The following is a 20,133-nucleotide window of genomic DNA, read 5'->3' as shown; positions in this document are numbered from 1 at the left end:
TGGGTGACTAGGTGAGTGGGTGGTTGAGTTGGTGAGTGGGTGGTCGAGTGGGTGGTCGAGTGGGTGGTCGAGTGGGTGAGTGGGTGGTCGAGTTGGTTTGTATGGGTATGTGTGTGGGTGAATGGGTGAGCGGGTGGTCGAGAGGGTGAGTGGGTGTGTGAGTGGGTGTGTGAGTGGGTGCGCGAGTGGGTTTGTATGGGTATGTGGGTGGATGAGTGGGTTTGTATGGGTATGTGTGTGGGTAAAAGGGTGAGTGGGTGGGCGAGTGGGTTTGTATTGGTACGTGCAGGGGTGAGCTGATGTGTGGGTGGGTGGGCGAGTGGGTTTGTATGGGTACGTGTGTGAGTGGATGGGTGAGTGGGTTTGTATGGGTACGTGAAGGGGTGAGCCGATGTGTGAGTGGGTGGGTTTGTATGTTGTTTAATGCTACAAACAGCAACATTCCAGTTGTACAAGATAACAGTCTGTAAACTGGGATGAGATATCCTTTTATTTTAAAAAAACCCACTGTACCTGTAGGATGATCTCGCCATTCATGTAGTGCTGCAGCAAGCGTCGACTCCCGACTCTCTGCCAGTCCAGGACATTGTACAGGTTCTCACTGGACAAACAAGACCACACACACAGGTTATACTTCCGGGCTTCAGGATTTGTTCCTTGCAACATCCTTGGCACCCATTCCACAAAGCATGCGTAGCGCTACCACCGTGGTAAGTCTATGTTAAAGAATTGGAGTTACCATCATCTTAGCAGTACGATCGCCTCGTGGAACGCGGCCTTGGGTCCCGTTCCACAAAGCGATCTTAGCACTAAGATGATCGTAAGTCCCATACTTTAACATAGGTTTACAATCATCGTAGCGCTAAGATCGCTTTGAGGAACAACGTCCTGGTCAGTAGGCAGGAAGAAATAAGAAAAGACATTTCAGATTCTGTTCTTCAAAACATTATCCATCTTCCCGAGGCAAGAGAGTTAACTGACTACAAAAGTCCAGTTTCCAGCCTTGCCGAACTTGTCTGGAATTCCTGGGCTCGATTGTAGCGCCACCAGTGGCTATTACGATTTATGTACTTTCTAAACCTCTCCTATGGACCAATCAGATTCCACCTCTCGTTTCACTTGCATTTGCTTCAAACAAAACGGCGGCGCCCAGTCAAGACGATCTGATTGATAATCAAGATCTATGCTGTGTTAAAAAGGGTCTTACACCGCAAAGTGCATCAAATCACACGTGCACCTTGATTAAAAACATGAAAAGATTTGGAAAATATCTGTTGACAGTGAATGGGCGGTGCACATGCTTTGTAAATCCTGCAATCGACCGAAATCTACACGGCGGTTTACGAACCGGATTTCAATTTCGTTGCACAATTTTGATTGGACAATACATATACTTGTTAGTCCAGCCAAAATGTAACTCCATAATACCAGCCTAATTCGGCAAGGGTGGAAACTGGACTTTTGTCAGTTAACTCTCTTGCCTCGGGAAGATGAACTTTATCCTATAATGATGCCATGTTTGTAGTGATAACATTGTCGAACTTGGTCTTGTTTGTTATTGTTTAACGCCGCACTCAGCAATATTCCAGCTATATGACGGCGGTCTGTAAATAATCGAGTCTGGACGAAACAATCCAGTGATTAATATCATGAACATCGATCCACACAATTGAAACACGGTGACATGTATCAACCAAGTCAACGAGCCTGACCACCCGATCCCGTTAGTCGCCTCTTTCGACATGAATAGTTGCCTTTAACGGCAAGTTTGGATTGGAGTTGAGTGAGTGAGTAAGTGAGTTGGGTTTAACGCCGCTTTTAACAGTATTCCAGTCATATCGCGGCATGTCAGCTTAATGTGGGAGGAAAGCCCGAAGTGATGCACGTCTCAGACGTTAACCACTTCGGTGAAACCCACGAGCACGGGTATGGTGCTGAAAAACCTAGAAACATAATCGGGGCGAACCGGGATTCGAACCCACAATCATAGGTTTCTGGCGTGCCCAAGGGACGCAACTCTGCACAGCGAATCGCGGCGCCTTAGACGACTGGGCCACCCGTGCCCCCTGCAGTTTGTAGTCACGGCAAGTTTGGGTTGCTGAGTGAGTGAGTGAGTATGGTTTTACACCGCTTTTAGCAATATTCCAGCAATATCACGACGGGGGACACCAGAAATGGGCTTCACACATTGTACCCATGTCGGTATTTGAACCCGGGTCTTCGGCGTGACGAGCGAACGCTTTAACCACTAGGCTACCCGACCGCCCCCTTGGGTTGCTGAGGACTTATTCTACCCCGGTTTTCAGGGGTCCGGTGGTTTGTATGTACCTACCTGTCCGTTATGTGGATTGGCACTAAGGGGAAGTCACACAAGCCGGGCATCACAGAGGTCAAATGGGAGAAATCTGAAGGAAATTTTAGCATCATGGAGTCATATTGTGAATGAAAGCAAAATAGAACAATTTTTTATTTAGCTCTCTATTTAGTAACCAACATGGCCACTATGTCTTCGTATGTCACTAAGTTTTTCAGGAACAAGTCCTATAGCTGCAGTTTGTCAAATTTTGTGATGACCAATTTGTACCCTTTCAGCTTATGAGTCAGTGTGTGAGGGTGGTTTTACGCCAGTTGTTTTTAGCAATATTCCAGCAATATCATGGAATTGGGCTTCACTCATGGAACCTGGGTCTTTGGCATAATGAGTGAACGCTTTAACCACTCGGCTACCCGACCGCTCCACCACTAGTATGCAGCCTGAAGCAACATCTCGTAAATTATCTTTCCTTCTTGTAATTTCAGCTAATACATAGTTGAGACAAAAATTCACAGAAGAAATCTAAAAGGTCTAAAGCAAATCGTTTTGGTCTGCATTGCTTGGAATCAGTCCCAGGAAAAATCATGCAGTGATGTTTTGACAAGTCACTAAGTCACTAGCATGATCTGGTGCCCTGTGAACTTTTGTACTGAAAGCCTCAAAGTTTACATTTTAACCAAGTAGCCAAGTGGCTTAAAGTATTTTTTTCCAGGTAGCCAATGGTAAAATCAAGAAGTCAAGCCAATATTGTAGGCAGCCAAAAGCATTTGAAATTATCTTTTATCAAATAACTATTATATGTACAAGTCATAGCACTACTCTTGGAATTGTATATTCGTGGAAACTACTTGATTTTTGTTATTTGTGACTCAAACAATGATGCAATTTATGTTATTAGATTATAAAGGTATATCCTTGCTTATCCAATAAAATATCAACTAAAATAAAATACTGATTACATTGATATTTATTTATTTTCGGTTCATTGTTGACTTTAGGAGGAATTATTTGCAAGTATAAATAGTAGCAGACATGTTTATTTTTGTAACTACAGACGTATAGCAATAGAATTTAGTTGCCACAAGATATTTTTCAAGGTAGTCATTTGGATTCCTCTGAATTTTAGATAGGAGACGAATTGAAATTTAGGTCGCATTGGCGACAATTTAGTGGCAACTTTGAGGCCTGTACTGGTGAAATATTGCCTAAATACTGCTTAGATATTGCTAAGATACTGCTAAGATATTGCTAAGATACTGCTAAGATACTGCTAAGATATTGCTAAGATACTGCCAAGACATTTTTAAGATACTGCTAAGACATTGCTAAGATATTGCTAAGTAACTGCTAAGATATTGCTAAACCATGCTAAGATACTGCTAAGACATTGCTAAGATACTGCTAAGATATTGCTAAGCCATGCTAAGATACTGCTAAGACATTGCTAAACCATGCTAAGATACTGCTAAGACATTGCTAAGATATTGCTAAGTAACTGCTAAGATATTGCTAAACCATGCTAAGATACTGCTAAGACATTGCTAAGATACTGCTAAGATATTGCTAAGCCATGCTAAGATACTGCTAAGACATTGCTAAACCATGCTAAGATATTGCTAAGGTATTGCTAAGATACTGCTAAGACATTGCTAAGATATTGCTAGGTAACTGCTAAGATATTGCTAAACCATGCTAAGATACTGCTAAGACATTGCTAAGATATTGCTAAGCCATGCTAAGATACTGCTAAGACATTGCTAAACCATGCTAAGATACTGCTAAGACATTGCTAAGACACTGCTAAGATATTGCTAAGCCATGCTAAGATACTGCTAAACCATGCTAAGATACTGCTAAGATATTGCTAAGCCATGCTAAGATATTGCTAAGATACTGCTAAGACATTGCTAAGATACTGCTAAGATATTGCTAAGCCATGCTAAGATACTGCTAAGACATTGCTAAACCGTGCTAAGATACTGCTAAGACATTGTTAAGATATTGTTAAGAAAACTAGATAACCCCTAAACCTGGGAAAATAAACCTGGGGAGGGGGAGGGGAAAAGTAAGGCTCAGCAATCTTTTTTGAAAACAACAACAAAAACTGACCAAGAGGAGACTGGATAGCGATGAATGTTGGCCCTCTTTTCTCATCCTTGTATGCGGACAACATCCTCTGGATGGCTCGGTGGGCCTGGCGGACATCTTTCTCCAGCTTCACCTCAAATGTGTAGCCTGCTTCTGGGAGAGTTGTCTCGTCAGCACCTTTGGTCACTCTGAAACAAGATGGGTGAGTGAGTGAGTGAGTGAGTGAGTGAGTGAGTGAGTGAGTGTGTGAGTGAAGCAGTTAGTGAGTGAGTGAGTGAATGAGTGAGTGAAGCAGTTAGTGAGTGAGTGAGTGAGTGGGTGAGTGAGTGAATGAGTGAGTGAAGCAGTTAGTGAGTGAGTGAGCGAGTGAGTGAGTGAGTGAGTGGGTGGGTGGGTGAGTGAGTGAGTGAGTGAAGCAGTTAGTGAGTGAGTGAGTGAGTGAATGAGTGAGTGAAGCAGTGAGTGAGTGATTGAGTGAATGAGTGAGTGAAGCAGTTAGTGATTGAGTGAATGAGTGAGTGAAGCAGTTAGTGAGTGAGTGAGTGAGTGAGTGAGTGAGTGAGTGAGTGAGTGAGTGAGTGAGTCGGTCAGGTGGAATGGGGTTTAACACCGCATCCAAGATTATTGCACTTGCAGGTGTGTGGTTGCTTGTACTAATCCTGACTAATGCCAAATATTATAGTGTCCACTGAGATACCATTCAGCAGTTAAACACGAATACCCCACTCAGACACAGTTTTTGTTGTTGTTTGTTTGTTTGTTGCAATAGTCCAGCTATATGACAGCGGACTGTAAATAATCGAGTCTGGACCAGACAATCCATTTATTGATATCATGAGCATCAATCCACACAATTGGGATTGATGACATTCATCAACCAAGTCAGCAAGCCTGACCACCCGATCCCGTTAGTCGCCTCTTACAACTAGCATAGTCGCCTTTTAAGACAAGTATGGGTTGCTGAAGACCTACTCTAGCCCGGATCTTCACGGGTCCTCAGACACAGTAGTCGACAAGTCTTTGTTTTAGCCCCTTAATGCTTAGCGCCAGGCAGGGTAACAACAAGTGCCATCTTTTAATGTCTTTTTAGTATGATGCGCCAGGGATCGACACCAGACCTTCCACAGACTTTACCACCAAACAACTGTGGTGGTATAGTGGGCGGATTGGGTGAGTTGGGTTGGGTGAGTGAGTGGATTAGCACTGAGGTGTGAGAGCCATTGATTAGGTGCTTGTGTGAAGGAGTAAGTGAGCGAGCGGGATGGAGTGGGATGAGGTGTGGGTTGAGTAAGTGAGAGTGTGGCTGGGAACATGGTTGAGTGATTTGGTTCTTGTTGACCCGGGTGATTAAATTGCTAAATGAGTGAGTGGTTGTATGGTTGGTTGAGTGGTTGTATGGTTGGTTGAGTGGTTGTATGGTTGGTTGAGTGGTTGTATGGTTGGTTGAGTGGTTGTATGGGTGGGCTTTGTTGATTGCATTTCAAGTTTCTGCAAACAGTACTTCAGTATATGTAGTGACATGTCAGCTTAAACAGGAGAGAGCCAAGTTGACACATCAGTGAAGCACACAAAAATTGTTGCGGTGCTGACACAAACAAATTCACGATAACTGGAAACTCCAGGTTGATAACTTGAGTTGGAACAGTTTTGGCTTCTCTGTTATTTGGCCTCCCCGTTATTTGGGTTCTCCGTTATTTGGGTTCTCCGTTATTTGGGTTCTCCATTAATTGATTGCAATGTATTGTGTCAGGAATAGAGTGAGTGAGTGAGCTGGGTTTGACAGCAATTAGAACAGTAGTCCAGTTTCACATTGATGTGGAGGGACATGATGCTAACAAACAGCTGAATTATGGGGCCATGAGAAACATTTTCGGGGTGATCAGAGATTTGAACCCATGATCACAGGTTCCTGGCATGCCCAAGGGACGCAACTCTGCAGAGCGAAATCATAATATCATAAGAAACTGTGATGAAAGTGAGGACTCACTTGGCATTCCTCTCCGCATTGTAGAGCGCTCCGACATTAGGCATCTGGTCACTGCGCACGGTGTCCACCACAAAGATCGTCCCCTTCTTCGAGCCCGGGAAAAACAAGCCAAACATCATCTTGTTCCCACTGTGGAAAAAACAATAAAAGTGAGTGATGTTTGGTGAAAATGATTCAAGATTATTGCACTTATTTAGCACATGAGTGAGTGATTGAGTTGGGTTTAACACCGCTTTTAACAGTATTCTAGTTATATCACGGCATGTCAGCTTAATGTGGGAGGAAAGCCCGAAGTGATGCAGATCTCAGACATTTACCACTTCGGTGAAACCCACGAGCACGGGGATGGTGCTGACAAATCTAGAAACATAATCGGGGCGAACCGGGGTTCGAACCCACAATCACAGGTTTCTGGCGTGCCCAAGGGACGCAACTCTGCACAGCAAATTGCGGCACCTAAGACGACTGGGCCACCCATGCCCCCTATACAGCACATGAACATGTGTGTGTCTGGTTCCACACAAGAAGAATATTTTTGATTCATTAATGTCATACCATTTCACAATGTTTGTTTGTTTGTTGTTTAACGCCGCACTCAGCAATATTCCAGCTGTATGACGGCGGTCTGTAAATAATCGAGTCTGGACCAGACAATCCAGTGATTGACATCATGAGCACCGATCCACGCAATTGGGATCGATGACATGTATCAACCAAGTCAGCGAGCCTGACCACCCGATCCCGTTAGTTGCCTTTTACGACAAGCATAGTCGCCTTTTACGGCAAGTATGGGTTGCTGAAGACCTATTCTAACCCGGAATCTTCTCGGGTCCATTTCACAATGAGCTCGTTGGAAAGCATTTGTTTGGTGGTTGTTTAACGCTGCACTCAGCAATATCCCAGCTATATGACAGTGGTCTGTAAATGATCGACAAGCAGCCCTGATGTTGACTCAGGGGGGATGCGCACTCACCACACATGATGGTACATGTACAGGTGCTTGATGGTGCCGGGGTCAAGGTACGAGAACTGGGCTAGCGTCCGGAACTCTAAGTTGTCCAGGTCAAATGTGTCCGTTTCCTGTTGGCAGAATACACACACATATGTTTATAGGTGACAAAAGACACATTTACATACAGATTGGCATATAGACGAGCTTATATCTCCATTCTAGTATTCAAAAGAAAATAAGTGTGCATTTGGCACTGTAATAACCTTATTTTAGAAGTAATATTTTGATAACAATTCAAACTTGTTTTTGGTATCCACAGTAAAAGAGTGAGTATGGTTTTATGCCGCTTTTAGCAATATTCCAGCAATATCACGGCGGGAACACCAGAAACTGGTTTCACACATTGTAATCGAACCCAGGTCTTTAGCAAACGCTTTAACCACTAGACAACCCGACTGCCCCAACGGTAAAAGAAAGATTTGTGCAAAAGAAGCTGGGAAGAAGAAAAAGATACTATTTTTGCAACATCATTTAGGAGTACAAATAGTGATGCCGAGGGTTATCCAAAAAAAACAGACCATAAAACACACTGATTTGAACAAGAAGTTTTAAGAAGGGACCGGGATGTCAACTATTAGGCTAAAAATAATAGTGAGTGAGTGAGTTGTGTTTGACCCCGCTTTTAACAGTATTCCAGTTATATCACGGCGTGTCAGCTTACTGTGGGAGGAAAGCCCAAAGTGATGCAGGTCTCAGACGTTTACCACTTCGGTGAAACCCACGAGCACGGGTATGGTGCTGACAAACCTAGAAACATAATCGGGGCGAACGGGGATTCGAACCCACAGTCATAGGTTTCTGGCGTGCCCAAGGGACGCAACACTGCACAGCGAATCGGGCGCCTTAGACGACTGGCCCACCCGTGCCCTCGATCAAAATAATAAGAACCATCTTTAATGTCTCTTGGTATGATGCACCTGGGGATCGAACCCCGTACCGTCCCCGCTCTAGCTAGAGGTCAGCAAGGGAGACACACTGAATTCAAGATTTGCAGTTAACCCCAAGTTGGTATCCATAAAGTATTCTCAGATTTTGCAGTCTCCAGATTCACTCACCCTGCCAGCCATAACCTTGGCAAAGTCTCTGTTGACAGTCACCACACAGCCGAGTTGAACTAAGGCACGGAACAGAAGGGGAACCTGTGTCTCGTACACACCCTCGATGTCTGGGGACGACAGGTCAGCGTTGATATCACTGCAACAGAGAGGATATCAAGGATGTTATCAGGTGAACAACAATGGTATCACAAAAACAACAGTATCCTAGAAACAATAATAATATCGTGGAAACAAAGATGATATGAGCGAGTATTGTTTTATGCCGCTTTTAGCAATATTCCAGCAACACATGGCGGGGGACACCAGAAATGGGCTTCACACATTGTACCCATGTGGGGAATTGAACCCGGGTCTTCGGTGTGATGAGTGAAAGCTTTGACGAATAGGGTAGACACCGCCCGAAAGATAAGATGATATTGCATATCAATATCATGACCTATCACAATCACTTGAACAACTAACACATCACATGAATAACTAACACATCACTTGAACTACTAACACATCACTTGAACTACTAACACATCATTTGAACAACCAACACATCACTTGAACAACTAACACATCATTTGAACAACTAACACATCACTTTAACAACTGACACATCACTTGAACTACTAACATCACTTGAACTACTAACATCATCTGAACTACTAACATCATTTGAACTAAAACATTACTTGAATAACTAACACATCACTTGAACTACTAACACATCACTTGAACTACTAACATCACTTGAACTACTAACACATCACTTGAACTACTAACACATCATTTGAACAACTAACACATCACTTGAACTACTAACACATCATTTGAACAACTAACACATCACTTGAACTACTAACATCACTTGAACTACTAACATCATTTGAACTAAAACATCACTTGAACTACTAACACATCATTTGAACCACTAACACATCACTTGAACTATTAACACATCACTTGATCTATTAACATCATTTGAACAACTAACATCACTTGAACTATTAACACATCACTTAAACTATTAACACATCACTTGAACTACTAACATCACTTGAACTACTAACACATCATTTGAACTACTAACACATCACTTGAACTACTAACACATCACTTGAACTACTAACACATCATTTGAACTACTAACACATCATTTCAACAACTAACACATCATTTGAACAACTACCACATCATTTGAACTACTAACACATCATTTGAACTACTAACATCATTTGAACAACACATCACTTGAACTACTAACATCACTTGAACTACTAACATCATTTGAACAACTAACACATCATTTGAACTAAAACATCACTTGAATAACTAACACATCACTTGAACAACTAACAAATCACTTGAACTACTAACAAATCACTTGAACTACTAACATCACTTGAACTACTAACATTATTTGAACAACTAACACATCACTTGAACAACTAACACATCACTTGAACAACTAACACATCACTTGAACAACTTACGTATCACGTGAACAAGTAACGTATCACTCTAAATAAGTTACTGTAACTCAAAAGATGATTTACATCGTTTCTGTATATTCTGAGCGAACACATTAATAGAGATGGAGACAAGAGGGACTAGTTTTCTCCACAAATCTAGTTATTTTACCTTAACAACTAGTCCTAAAACAAGCTAGATTTGACCAGTCGTGTCTATCCCTGACTAAACCAGACCGCCTCCGTGGTCTAATGGTAGAGCGTCCGCCCGGAGAGCTGAAGGTCCGGGGTTCGATCCCGGGCCGCGTCATACCAAAAGACGTTAAAAGATGGTACTTGTTCTTGCCCTGTCTGGCGCTCGGCATTAAGGGGCTAAAACAAGGACTGGTCGACTCGGAGTCAGTATACTGTGTCTGAGTGGGGTATTCATGTTAAACTGCGGCATGGTATCTCAGTGTGCTAGCACTATAAATCGGCATCAGTCCGGACTAGTACAAGCAGCCACACACACACACATACACGTGCATGCACGTCGCTATATAAGTGCAATAATCTTGGACGCGACGTGAAACCCCATTTCACCTCACCTCACCTGACTAAACCACAAGCCCAACACGGCATACTGACACACACAGAAACTCAGCCCTGGTGATCAACCACTTACTTTGTATGTTCCATGTACATATGTTCTGGGACAGAATACTCGTACAGATGAAATACGGGATGTGATCGTGGCAGGGTCTTCTGAACCTTCCGCCACACTGAAAACAAGGGCACCGTTAGCGAAAGACACAACACATAGACATTACAATCGATCAAGTCTCATTTGCTTGTTATTTAACGCTACACTCAGTAATATTTCAGATATATATGATGTCGGTCTGTAAATAATCAAGCCTGGACCAGATAATCCAGTGACTGACATCATGAGGATCGATCCACAAATTCTTTTGTTTGTTACTTAACGCTACACTCAGTAATATTCCAGGTATATATGATGGCCTGTAAATAATGGAGTCTGGACCAGACAATCCAGTGACTGATTGTATGAGCAACGACCGATGCATCTTCCTGGATCAAGGGACTTAATTGACTATAAATGCCCAGTTCGGCAAGGGTAGAAACTGGACTTTTTACAGTCAAATAACTCCCTTGCCTCAGGGAGATGCAATCTACACTGTCTGGGTACAATGACATGTAAGTCACCGACCATAAGGTTAAGGTGTTAGTTTGATTCCTGTTTAATGCCGGACTCAGCAATATTCCAGCTATGTGATGATGGCTTGTAAATAATGGAGTCTGGACCAGATAACCCAGTGATTGACGTCATGAGGTTCGATCCAGAAAAATTGTTTTGTTTGTTGAACTGCATTCAGCAAAATTCCAGCTATATGATGGCGGTCTGTAAATAATGGAGTCTGGACCAGACCATCCAGTGATTGACATCATGAGCATCGATCTACGCCATTGGGATATGATAACATGCATCCACCATATCTGCGATATTGATGAAAGAAAATAGAGTCTGGACCAGACAATCCAGTGACTGATTGTATGAGCAACGACCGATGCATCTTCCTGAATCAAGGGACTTAATTGACTATAAATGCCCAGTTCAGCAAGGGTAGAAACTGGACTTTTTACAGTCAAATAACTCCCTTGCCTCGGGGAGAGGCAATCTACACTGTCTGGGTACAATGACATGTAAGTCACCGGCCATAAGGTTAAGGTGTTAGTTTGTTTCCTGTTTAATGCCGAACTCAGCAATATTCCAGCTATATGACGGCGGTCTGTAAATAATGGAGTCTGGACCAGACAATCCAGTGACTGATTCTATGAGCAACGACCGATGCATCTTCCTGGATCAAGGGACTTAACTGACAATAAATGAGCAGATTCCACCTATGCCGAACTAGGCTGGAATTATGGAGTAATATATTTTGGCTGACTAATGAGTCTATGCATAGTCCAATCAAAATCACGAAAACAACATCTGGTTTGTAAACAGCTGTGCAGATTTCGGTCGATTGCAGGATATGCAAAGCAGGTGTACCGTCAACATAGCGTCAACAGATATTTTCCAAGCCTTTTTATGTTTTTAATCAAGGTGCTGACGTGATATGATGCACTTCGTGAAGTAAGACCCGTCTTATTACAAAATAGATCTTGATTATCCATCAGATCGTCTTTACTGTTGCCATTTTGTTTGAAGCAAATGCAAGTGATATGCGAGGTGGAATCTGATTGGTTAATGGAGGGGCATTGGAGGTTGGTTGGTTGGTTGGTTGGTTGGTTGTTTAACGCCGCACTCAGCAATATTCCAGCTATATGACGGCGGTCTGTAAATAATCGATTCTGGACCAGACAATCTGGTGATTAATATCATGAGCATCCATCCACGCAATTGGGATCGATGACATGCACCAACCAAGTCAGCAAGCCTGACCACCCGATCCCGTTAGTTACCTTTTACGATAAGCAAAGTCACCTCTTACGGCAAGCATGGTTTGCTGAAGACCTATTCTACCCCGGATCTTCACGGGTCGGGCATTGGAGGAACATAACTCATAATAGCCACAGGTGAAGCTACGATCAAACCAAGAAATTCCAGCCCAGTTCGGCAAGGGTGGAAACTGGACTTTTTATAGTCAAACAACTCCCTTCGCTCGGGGAGATGCAATCTATGCCATCTGGGTACAATGACATGTAATGGCGTGTAAATAATAGAGTCTGGACCAGACAATCCAGTGATTGATATCATGAGCATCGATCCATGTGGTCCAGATATGATGACAGGTTATCAGGCAAGTAACTGAGCCTGACAACACGATACATTTAGTCGCCTCACATGATCAGCACAGGTTGTTGGGGACCAATTCCGAGCTGGAACCTCTGTGGTGGAAACAGTTCCTCCATCAATGTCAACAAGGACACCAACCACTGTGTGATGTTATGTACACTTACTCGCTCCTTCCCCATCCTTGGGATTTTTCTGGTTGACGTAGAAGATGCGAGGAATGTTGAGCTTGATGGAGTGGAGGTCGTTACCGATGACAGCCCACAGTCTGTACTGACCAGGAAGGCTGGTCTCCATCAACTGTGGACGAACAATCACTGTTAGTGAGCGAGCTAAAATTTTCATATTGGCAATATTTCAGCCATATCTTGACTATCCAATCATTGTTAGTGAGCGAGCTAAAATTTTCACATTGGCAATATTTCAGCCATATCTTGACTATGCAATCACTGTTAGTGAGTGAGCTAAAATTTTCACATTGGCAATATTTCAGCCATATCTTGACTATCCAATCATTGTTAGTGAGTGAGCTAAAATTTTCACATTGGCAATATTTCAGCCATATCTTGACTATCCAATCACTGTTAGTGAGCGAGCTAAAATTTTCACATTGGCAATATTTCAGTCATATCTTGACTATCCAATCACTGTAAGTGAGCGAGCTAACATTTTCACATTGGCAATATTTCAGCCATATCTTGACTATCCAATCACTGTAAGTGAGCGAGCTAACATTTTCACATTGGCAATATTTCAGCCATATCTTGACTACCAAATCACTGTTAGTGAGTGAGCTAAAATTTTCACCTTGGCAATATTTCAGCCATATCTTGACTATCCAATCACTGTAAGTGAGCGAGCTAACATTTTCACATTGGCAATATTTCAGCCATATCTTGACTACCAAATCACTGTTAGTGAGTGAGCTAAAATTTTCACCTTGGCAATATTTCAGCCATATCTTGACTATCCAATCACTGTAAGTGAGCGAGCTAACATTTTCACATTGGCAATATTTCAGCCATATCTTGACTACCAAATCACTGTTAGTGAGTGAGCTAAAATTTTCACCTTGGCAATATTTCAGCCATATCTTGACTATCCAATCACTGTTAAACTCCACACATGCAAAAACTGTCTGATCAAGTGAATGTTGTTTTATGCCACAATATCCTTAGTACGCTCACACACACACACTGGTTGCCATGTCGGTTATCCATGGATAAATGTTTTTGAACTTTTAAACGCCAGCATGTTTTCTTGAGAGGACATACGTATTTATACATTATGAAAATTTATAATGACGGTATGTTTTCTTGAAAGGACATCCATATTTATACATAATGAAAATTTATAATGACGGGATGTTTTCTTGAGAGGACATCCATATTTATACATAATGAAAATTTATAATGACGGTATGTTTTCTTGACAGGACATCCGTATTTATACATAATGAAAATTAATAATGACGGTATGTTTTCTTCAGAGGACATCCGTATTTATACATAATGAAAATTTATAATGACTGCATGTTTTTTATGTTTTTTCGAGAGTGCAGCCAGTCTGGAATTTTCACTATGTTTTTTCGCAATTTGTATTTTTCGTATTGATTTCCCTTGCGTGACACTATAGACATCTTGTATCATACGTTTAGTCCAAGACAGGAAGGTTGCAATTTATATGATCGGCATCAATGACAGCATTCTGCCTTATTTATTCATGAAAACTAAACTGAAAAGTTTGCAGAATTGTGTGCAGAATTGTGTGCAGAATTATCAAAATGTGGTTGCAGAATTTAAAAAAATTGACCACAAACTTTAGAATTTCTGGCTGTGGAATACAGAAGGGACGGTTAGATTGTGTTAAATAGAAAAATATATTTCTAAGGGGTTTTCTATAGATATTCTGCAGATCATGCATGGGACTGGGTGGGGGTTGGGGATGGGGGGTTTGGTTCTGCAGAAAGTCCCTGCCAAGACAGGATGAATAAGTGTGTATTGTTTTACGCCGCTTTTAGCAATATTCCAGCAATATCACGGCGGGGGACACCAAAAATGGGCTTCACACATTGTACCCATGTCGGGAATCGAACCCGGGTCTTTGGCGTGACGAGCGAACGCTTTAACCACTAGGCTACCCGACCGCCCTAAAAACAGGATGATGTCACTAAGAGGTCACATGATGTTTCTCCCCACTGACCTGTACAACTTGCCACGGCATGTCCATCATGCTGCGCGCTGTCCGCCGCAGGAACCCACCCAGCCCCCGGGCCGGCAGGGAAGCAGTGGCCGGGGTGTCGAAGTCCAGTCTCCGTCTCTTCCTCTCCTGCTTCTCCTTGGCCTGCATCTGCCACTTCTTCTTGTGGTACTCTAGCCACACCTTCCTCTCCTCCTGCAGCAGAGAGAGGGTTAGCACTGTACACAGTAAACCCTGATAAACACACCTGTGTACGCCCGATGAAAGGGGAGTTAACTTCTGTTATAAACCTATTCATTGGGATCGCTATTAAGTAAGAGACTTCTTTCTATAGGCATTAAAACCTATTGTGAGGTTTTACTTTCCAGTCGTGTTAAATCTCATAAACAGGGTTGTGTAATGTCCCTGGGATTTTATATAATATCCCAGGGATTTTATAGGATATTCAAGTCATATCTGCTATAATATCCCAGGGATTTTATATAATGTCCTGGGTATTTTATTAAAATAACTTCCGTTCAGATTGTAACATGTAGTGAAATGTAAAATCAAATGACAAATGTTTTCTTTATATTCCCGAGGATCGAAATCGCAACCTTCATATCTGTAGCCCAGTGAGTGTACTAACGAGGCTACAGAGGTGTTGATAAGCCTCACTGGTTTTTAGAATGTCCTTTTCAAGATCCGTACGCCAGCAAGAGATATTTTACGTGCGTTTCCTAAGGTTCATGGAAAGTATGTTCGAAACATAAAAATGTTGATAAATGTTGATTTAAGTTTCTTTTTTACGGTTTATAAGTATGGAAAAACACTTTCCCTCGGTTTTGGTAGACAGAGCTTCGCCCCCTTGGTTTTTCCCTCTCCCCAGGGCATGCTCTGTCTACCAAAACCTCGTGTGCATGTTTTCTCCAATACATAAACACACCCCTGTGTGCCCCAAAGCTCCTTCCCAGCATGTGACACCTTCGTTACTCTCTCCGTAACATCGCTGCAACAAGTGTGGCCATTTCAAGAATCTTGAAATTTGCCCCCTAACCCCAAATGAAGTAATGTTTATACTTTTGTTTATACCTTTGGGAATGCAATCACAGTGAATTTAGAAAAGCTTTACGACTGACCATATTTCCCAGATGAATTTTACTTTTTTTAATAGAATGGAGGGGAGTTAACCCTGACAAACTCATCTTCGTACTGCCAATGGGAGGGGAGGTAACCCTGACAAACTCACCTACGTACTGCCCATGGGAGGGGAGGTAACCCTGACAAACTCACCTTCGTACTGCCCATGGGAGGGGAGGTAACTCTGACAAACTCACCTTCGTACTGCCCATGGGAGGGGAGGTAACCCTGACAAACTCACCTTCGTACTGCCAATGGGAGGGGAGGTAACCCTCACAAACTCACCTACGTACTGCCCATGGGAGGGGAGGTAACCCTCACAAACTCACCTTTGTACTGCCAATGGGAGGGGAGGTAACCCTGACAAACTCACCTTCGTACTGCCCATGGGAGGGGAGGTAACCCTGACAAACTCACCTTTGTACTGCTCATGGGAGGGGAGGTAACCCTGACAAACTCACCTTCGTACTGCCCATGGGAGGGGAGGTAACCCTGACAAACTCACCTTCGTACTGCCCATTGGAGGGGAGGTAACCCTGACAAACTCACCTTCGTACTGCTCATGGGAGGGGAGGTAACTCTGACAAACTCACCTTCGTACTGCCCATTGGAGGAGGAGCACCAAGTACATCTCTCCAGTTCTGTGACAGGTCAGACGTCTGAGAGTCCAGCTGTGTGTTTGGTGTGTCCGTGTCGGAGTTGCCCCGTTTCCTCTTGTGGGACACGGCAAGCCCCGACCTGGGAGGACGTCCTCCGATGTCCTCCATGTCCCCTATGCCATTCTGGGAGGACGATAGAATGTCCTCGGAGTCCTCCTCCATCCCCATCTGGAAGCATTGATTGTTTGTTTGTTTGTTGTTTAACGCCGCACTCAGCAATATTCCAGCTATATGACGGCGGCAATATAATCGAGTCTGGACCAGACAATCCAGTGATTAACATCAAGAGCATCAATCCACGCAATTGGGATTGATGACATGCATCCACCAAGTCAGCGAGCCTGACCACCTGATCCCGTTAGTCGACTTTTACGACAAGCATAGTTGCCTTTTACACTGTATTGTCTGGTCCATACTCGATTATTTTAATGTAATAACCCAATTGAAATAGAAACCCTAGAGTAAAAAATCAATTTCTCAAAAAGTTATCTGGAGCTCTGCAAACAATAACTGTGGACGTAACATAAAAGTGTTATGACATGCAGGTGTTTTTATGTCAGACAGGAGAATGATTGTCATTGGTCGTGTTACCTCTAGTCTTCATTCATCTAACAACATCTTAACATTCCACATCTGTATCAAATATCCATCCCCTGGAAACATGTACTTTCAAACCCATGTGAACTGATGACTAAAGCTAAACTATTAAAATTATTCAATTATCTCATTAATTTAGATTTAGACAACTGTCAACGTGCATGTTGACGGGGAATTAGCTCTTGGGGGAATAAAGGACAAAATCGACGTCACTGTCCCGGAACGCTTTTTATCATCCAAAACTGACTCCCACAGGAGATATCGCTTGGATTAGATCATAATACCTATTTATAAAGGCAAAACAACAAACATGATCCACGTAACTACAGGGGCATAACTCTTACATCGTGTCTATCTAAACTTCTAGAGAAAATCATTCTAAGTAGAATAGAAAATTATACACCTGTCAAAGCGCATGTTGACGGGGAATTAGCTCTTGGGTGAATAAAGGTCAAGATGGACATCACTGTCCTGGAACGCTTTATGCACAATGAGCAGAATACCTGCTCCGACAACACAAACACAGCGATGAGCGGACCTTCCAGCTCAGGCATACATGAGGTGAGAGGAGCTCCAGCTCAACCTCAGGACGTTTCCTATTAGTGGCACATCCTGCTCGAAGTCGTCCCTCCACCAGCACTCGGAAAACCAAGCTTGACTCACACCGTAGTAACATTGAGTGAGTGAGCGAGTTGGGTTTGACACCGCTTTTAACAGTATTCCAGTCACATCGTTGCATGTCAGCTTAATGTGGGTGGAAAGCCCGAAGTGATGCAGGTCTCAGACGTTTACCACTTCGGTGAAACCCACAAGCACGGGTATGGGGCTGACAAACCTAGAAACATAATCGGGGCGAACCGGAATTCGAACCCACAAACATAGTTTTCTGGCATGCCCAAGGGCATGCAACTCTGCACAGCGAATCGCGTGGCCTTAGACGACTGGGCCACCCTGCCCCCACTGTAGTAACAGTGTAATGGTAGCACATATATAGTAATGAACAACAATGGACAGACAATGACGTTGCTCTGAACATGGGACTTCTGGGGGTGATGAACCGCATTGCTCAGGGGATGAACAATTAAGGCTATAAATGTCATACTATAAATAACAGTAATTAACGGGAAGTGATATAGTAGCCCAGGTTGGCTGACAGTCAATATACAATGAAATGTTGGTGAGGATTAACAACGGGGATTAGCGCCTAAAACGTAATGACAATTAAGTTATGGAGACATGGAGACGACGGTCTGTAAATAATCGAGTCTGGACCAGACAATCCAGTGATTGATATCATGAGCATCCATCCACGCAATTGGGATCGATGACCTGCATCAACCAAGTCAGCGAGCCTGACCACCCGATCCCGTAAGTCGCCTTTTATGACAAGCATAGTCACCTTTTACGGCAAACATGGGTTGCTGAAGACCTATTCTACCCCGGAATCTTCACGGCTACAGGGTAATTAGCCTTTGGAGTCAAATGTAAATCAGCAGCTATCACACAACTTGACCTCGTATGACCAAATCCGACCTCAACAAAGTCTGCAGCAAGGTAACGAACCTGGGAGGTCTTTTTCGCCATCGGTGCAAATATCTCGCTGATTTTCTTCTGTTTGAACACATCATTCCTTTCCAGTAGTTTCTTGTGTAGCCAGACTGGATGTGGAATACGAGGCACGGGGTTTGGCACCTGGACATGATAAGCAGCATTAAAAAATATGCATGGCGCCAGTTCAGAAATGTCTTGTTTTTCATGATGTTTTCAAAACTGACTGGTTATGGAGGGAGAGAGGAGATTACTGTAAATCGTGAAATTAATGCGTCTCCAAAAGAATGCGACCACTGGACCCTAGCCAAAAATGCGACTCAATATGAATGCGACACCCCCTCCTCTCAAGCATCAGTGGATTTCTATCTAAAGATGTCCTCAGTCAGGTTTAGAATCCTCACCTTAATCCAACCTTACATTAATCCAATCACACACCAAATAGCACCGCTTATTAGCGCTGAGTATAGTGCAGTCGCAAAGAACAAAGGGGGCATCTGTCTGGACTTGCAGGTGTGATCAGTGATGACATAAGTGAGTAGAACTCTTGTCTTGACCCCAGCAGCGACAATTCACAGGACGTAATTAGTGTTTGAATGACATTGTTTATATACTTTATATACAAGTGCTGCTAAAAAAACAGGGGTGTGGAATACATCAGCGTATGTCTAAGTTGGTATTTTTGCTATCCAAAATGTCTTATTGTTGATATAAATGCGATGTTTAGAAATGCAAGCAAAGACCATAGCATTTTTCGCAGTTAATTCACTCTCGCGTTAATTTCAAGATTTACAGTATTTAATTGGTTTAATTTTTAACAAAATAATCAAATAAACAATAATAATTAGTAAAATTGCGAGGGTGTCTGATGCATTTGATTGACTTACCAAGCAATATATTTGCCTTCACGTTTCCACCTACCAAACACAAATACAGCCGTGCCCATTCTTGGACCACTGTGCCATGATTGGCTAACATCTGAATGGGTGGGTGCATGGTTGCATTATTGCATTATTGCATTATTGCATTATTGCACTGATGTTCTGTACTCATGTCGATAGTGCTTTTTTTAATGATAACTAAGCAATCTGTGGTGTTTACACGGGTGAAATGGAGTTAAATGGGGTTAAACGTCACATCCAAGATTATTGCACTTATATAGCGACGTGCATGCACGTGTGTGTGTTTGCGTGGCTGCTTGTACTAGTCTGGACTGATGCCGATTTATAGTGCTAGCACACTGAGATACCATGCCGCAGTTTAACATGAATACCCCACTCAGACACAGTATACTGACT

The 20,133-nt window shown here is 42.8% G+C and overlaps 1 protein-coding gene across 2 annotated transcripts in view; it reads right to left on the bottom strand.

Moving 5' to 3' along the window:
* Window positions 1–20,133, bottom strand: part of LOC124148924 (DNA polymerase epsilon catalytic subunit A-like) — a 98,181-nt gene that overhangs the window by 24,706 nt on the left and 53,342 nt on the right. For both annotated transcript variants that reach the window (XM_048398521.1, XM_048398522.1), the window contains 11 exons: window positions 18,851–18,979; window positions 16,625–16,858; window positions 14,916–15,107; window positions 12,881–13,013; window positions 10,581–10,677; window positions 8,457–8,595; window positions 7,363–7,469; window positions 6,390–6,518; window positions 4,424–4,590; window positions 2,333–2,405; window positions 514–601 (listed from right to left, as the gene is read on the bottom strand). In XM_048398521.1, coding sequence (XP_048254478.1) covers window positions 514–601; window positions 2,333–2,405; window positions 4,424–4,590; window positions 6,390–6,518; window positions 7,363–7,469; window positions 8,457–8,595; window positions 10,581–10,677; window positions 12,881–13,013; window positions 14,916–15,107; window positions 16,625–16,858; window positions 18,851–18,979 — 1,488 coding nt within the window. The remainder of the gene's footprint in view (window positions 1–513; window positions 602–2,332; window positions 2,406–4,423; window positions 4,591–6,389; window positions 6,519–7,362; window positions 7,470–8,456; window positions 8,596–10,580; window positions 10,678–12,880; window positions 13,014–14,915; window positions 15,108–16,624; window positions 16,859–18,850; window positions 18,980–20,133) is intronic.

Source organism: Haliotis rufescens, unplaced genomic scaffold (assembly GCF_023055435.1).
Source record: "Haliotis rufescens isolate VD_foot unplaced genomic scaffold, xgHalRufe1.0.p SCAF_18, whole genome shotgun sequence".
Taxonomy (NCBI): domain Eukaryota; kingdom Metazoa; phylum Mollusca; class Gastropoda; order Lepetellida; family Haliotidae; genus Haliotis; species Haliotis rufescens.
This window is presented reverse-complemented; position numbering and strand designations above follow the sequence as displayed.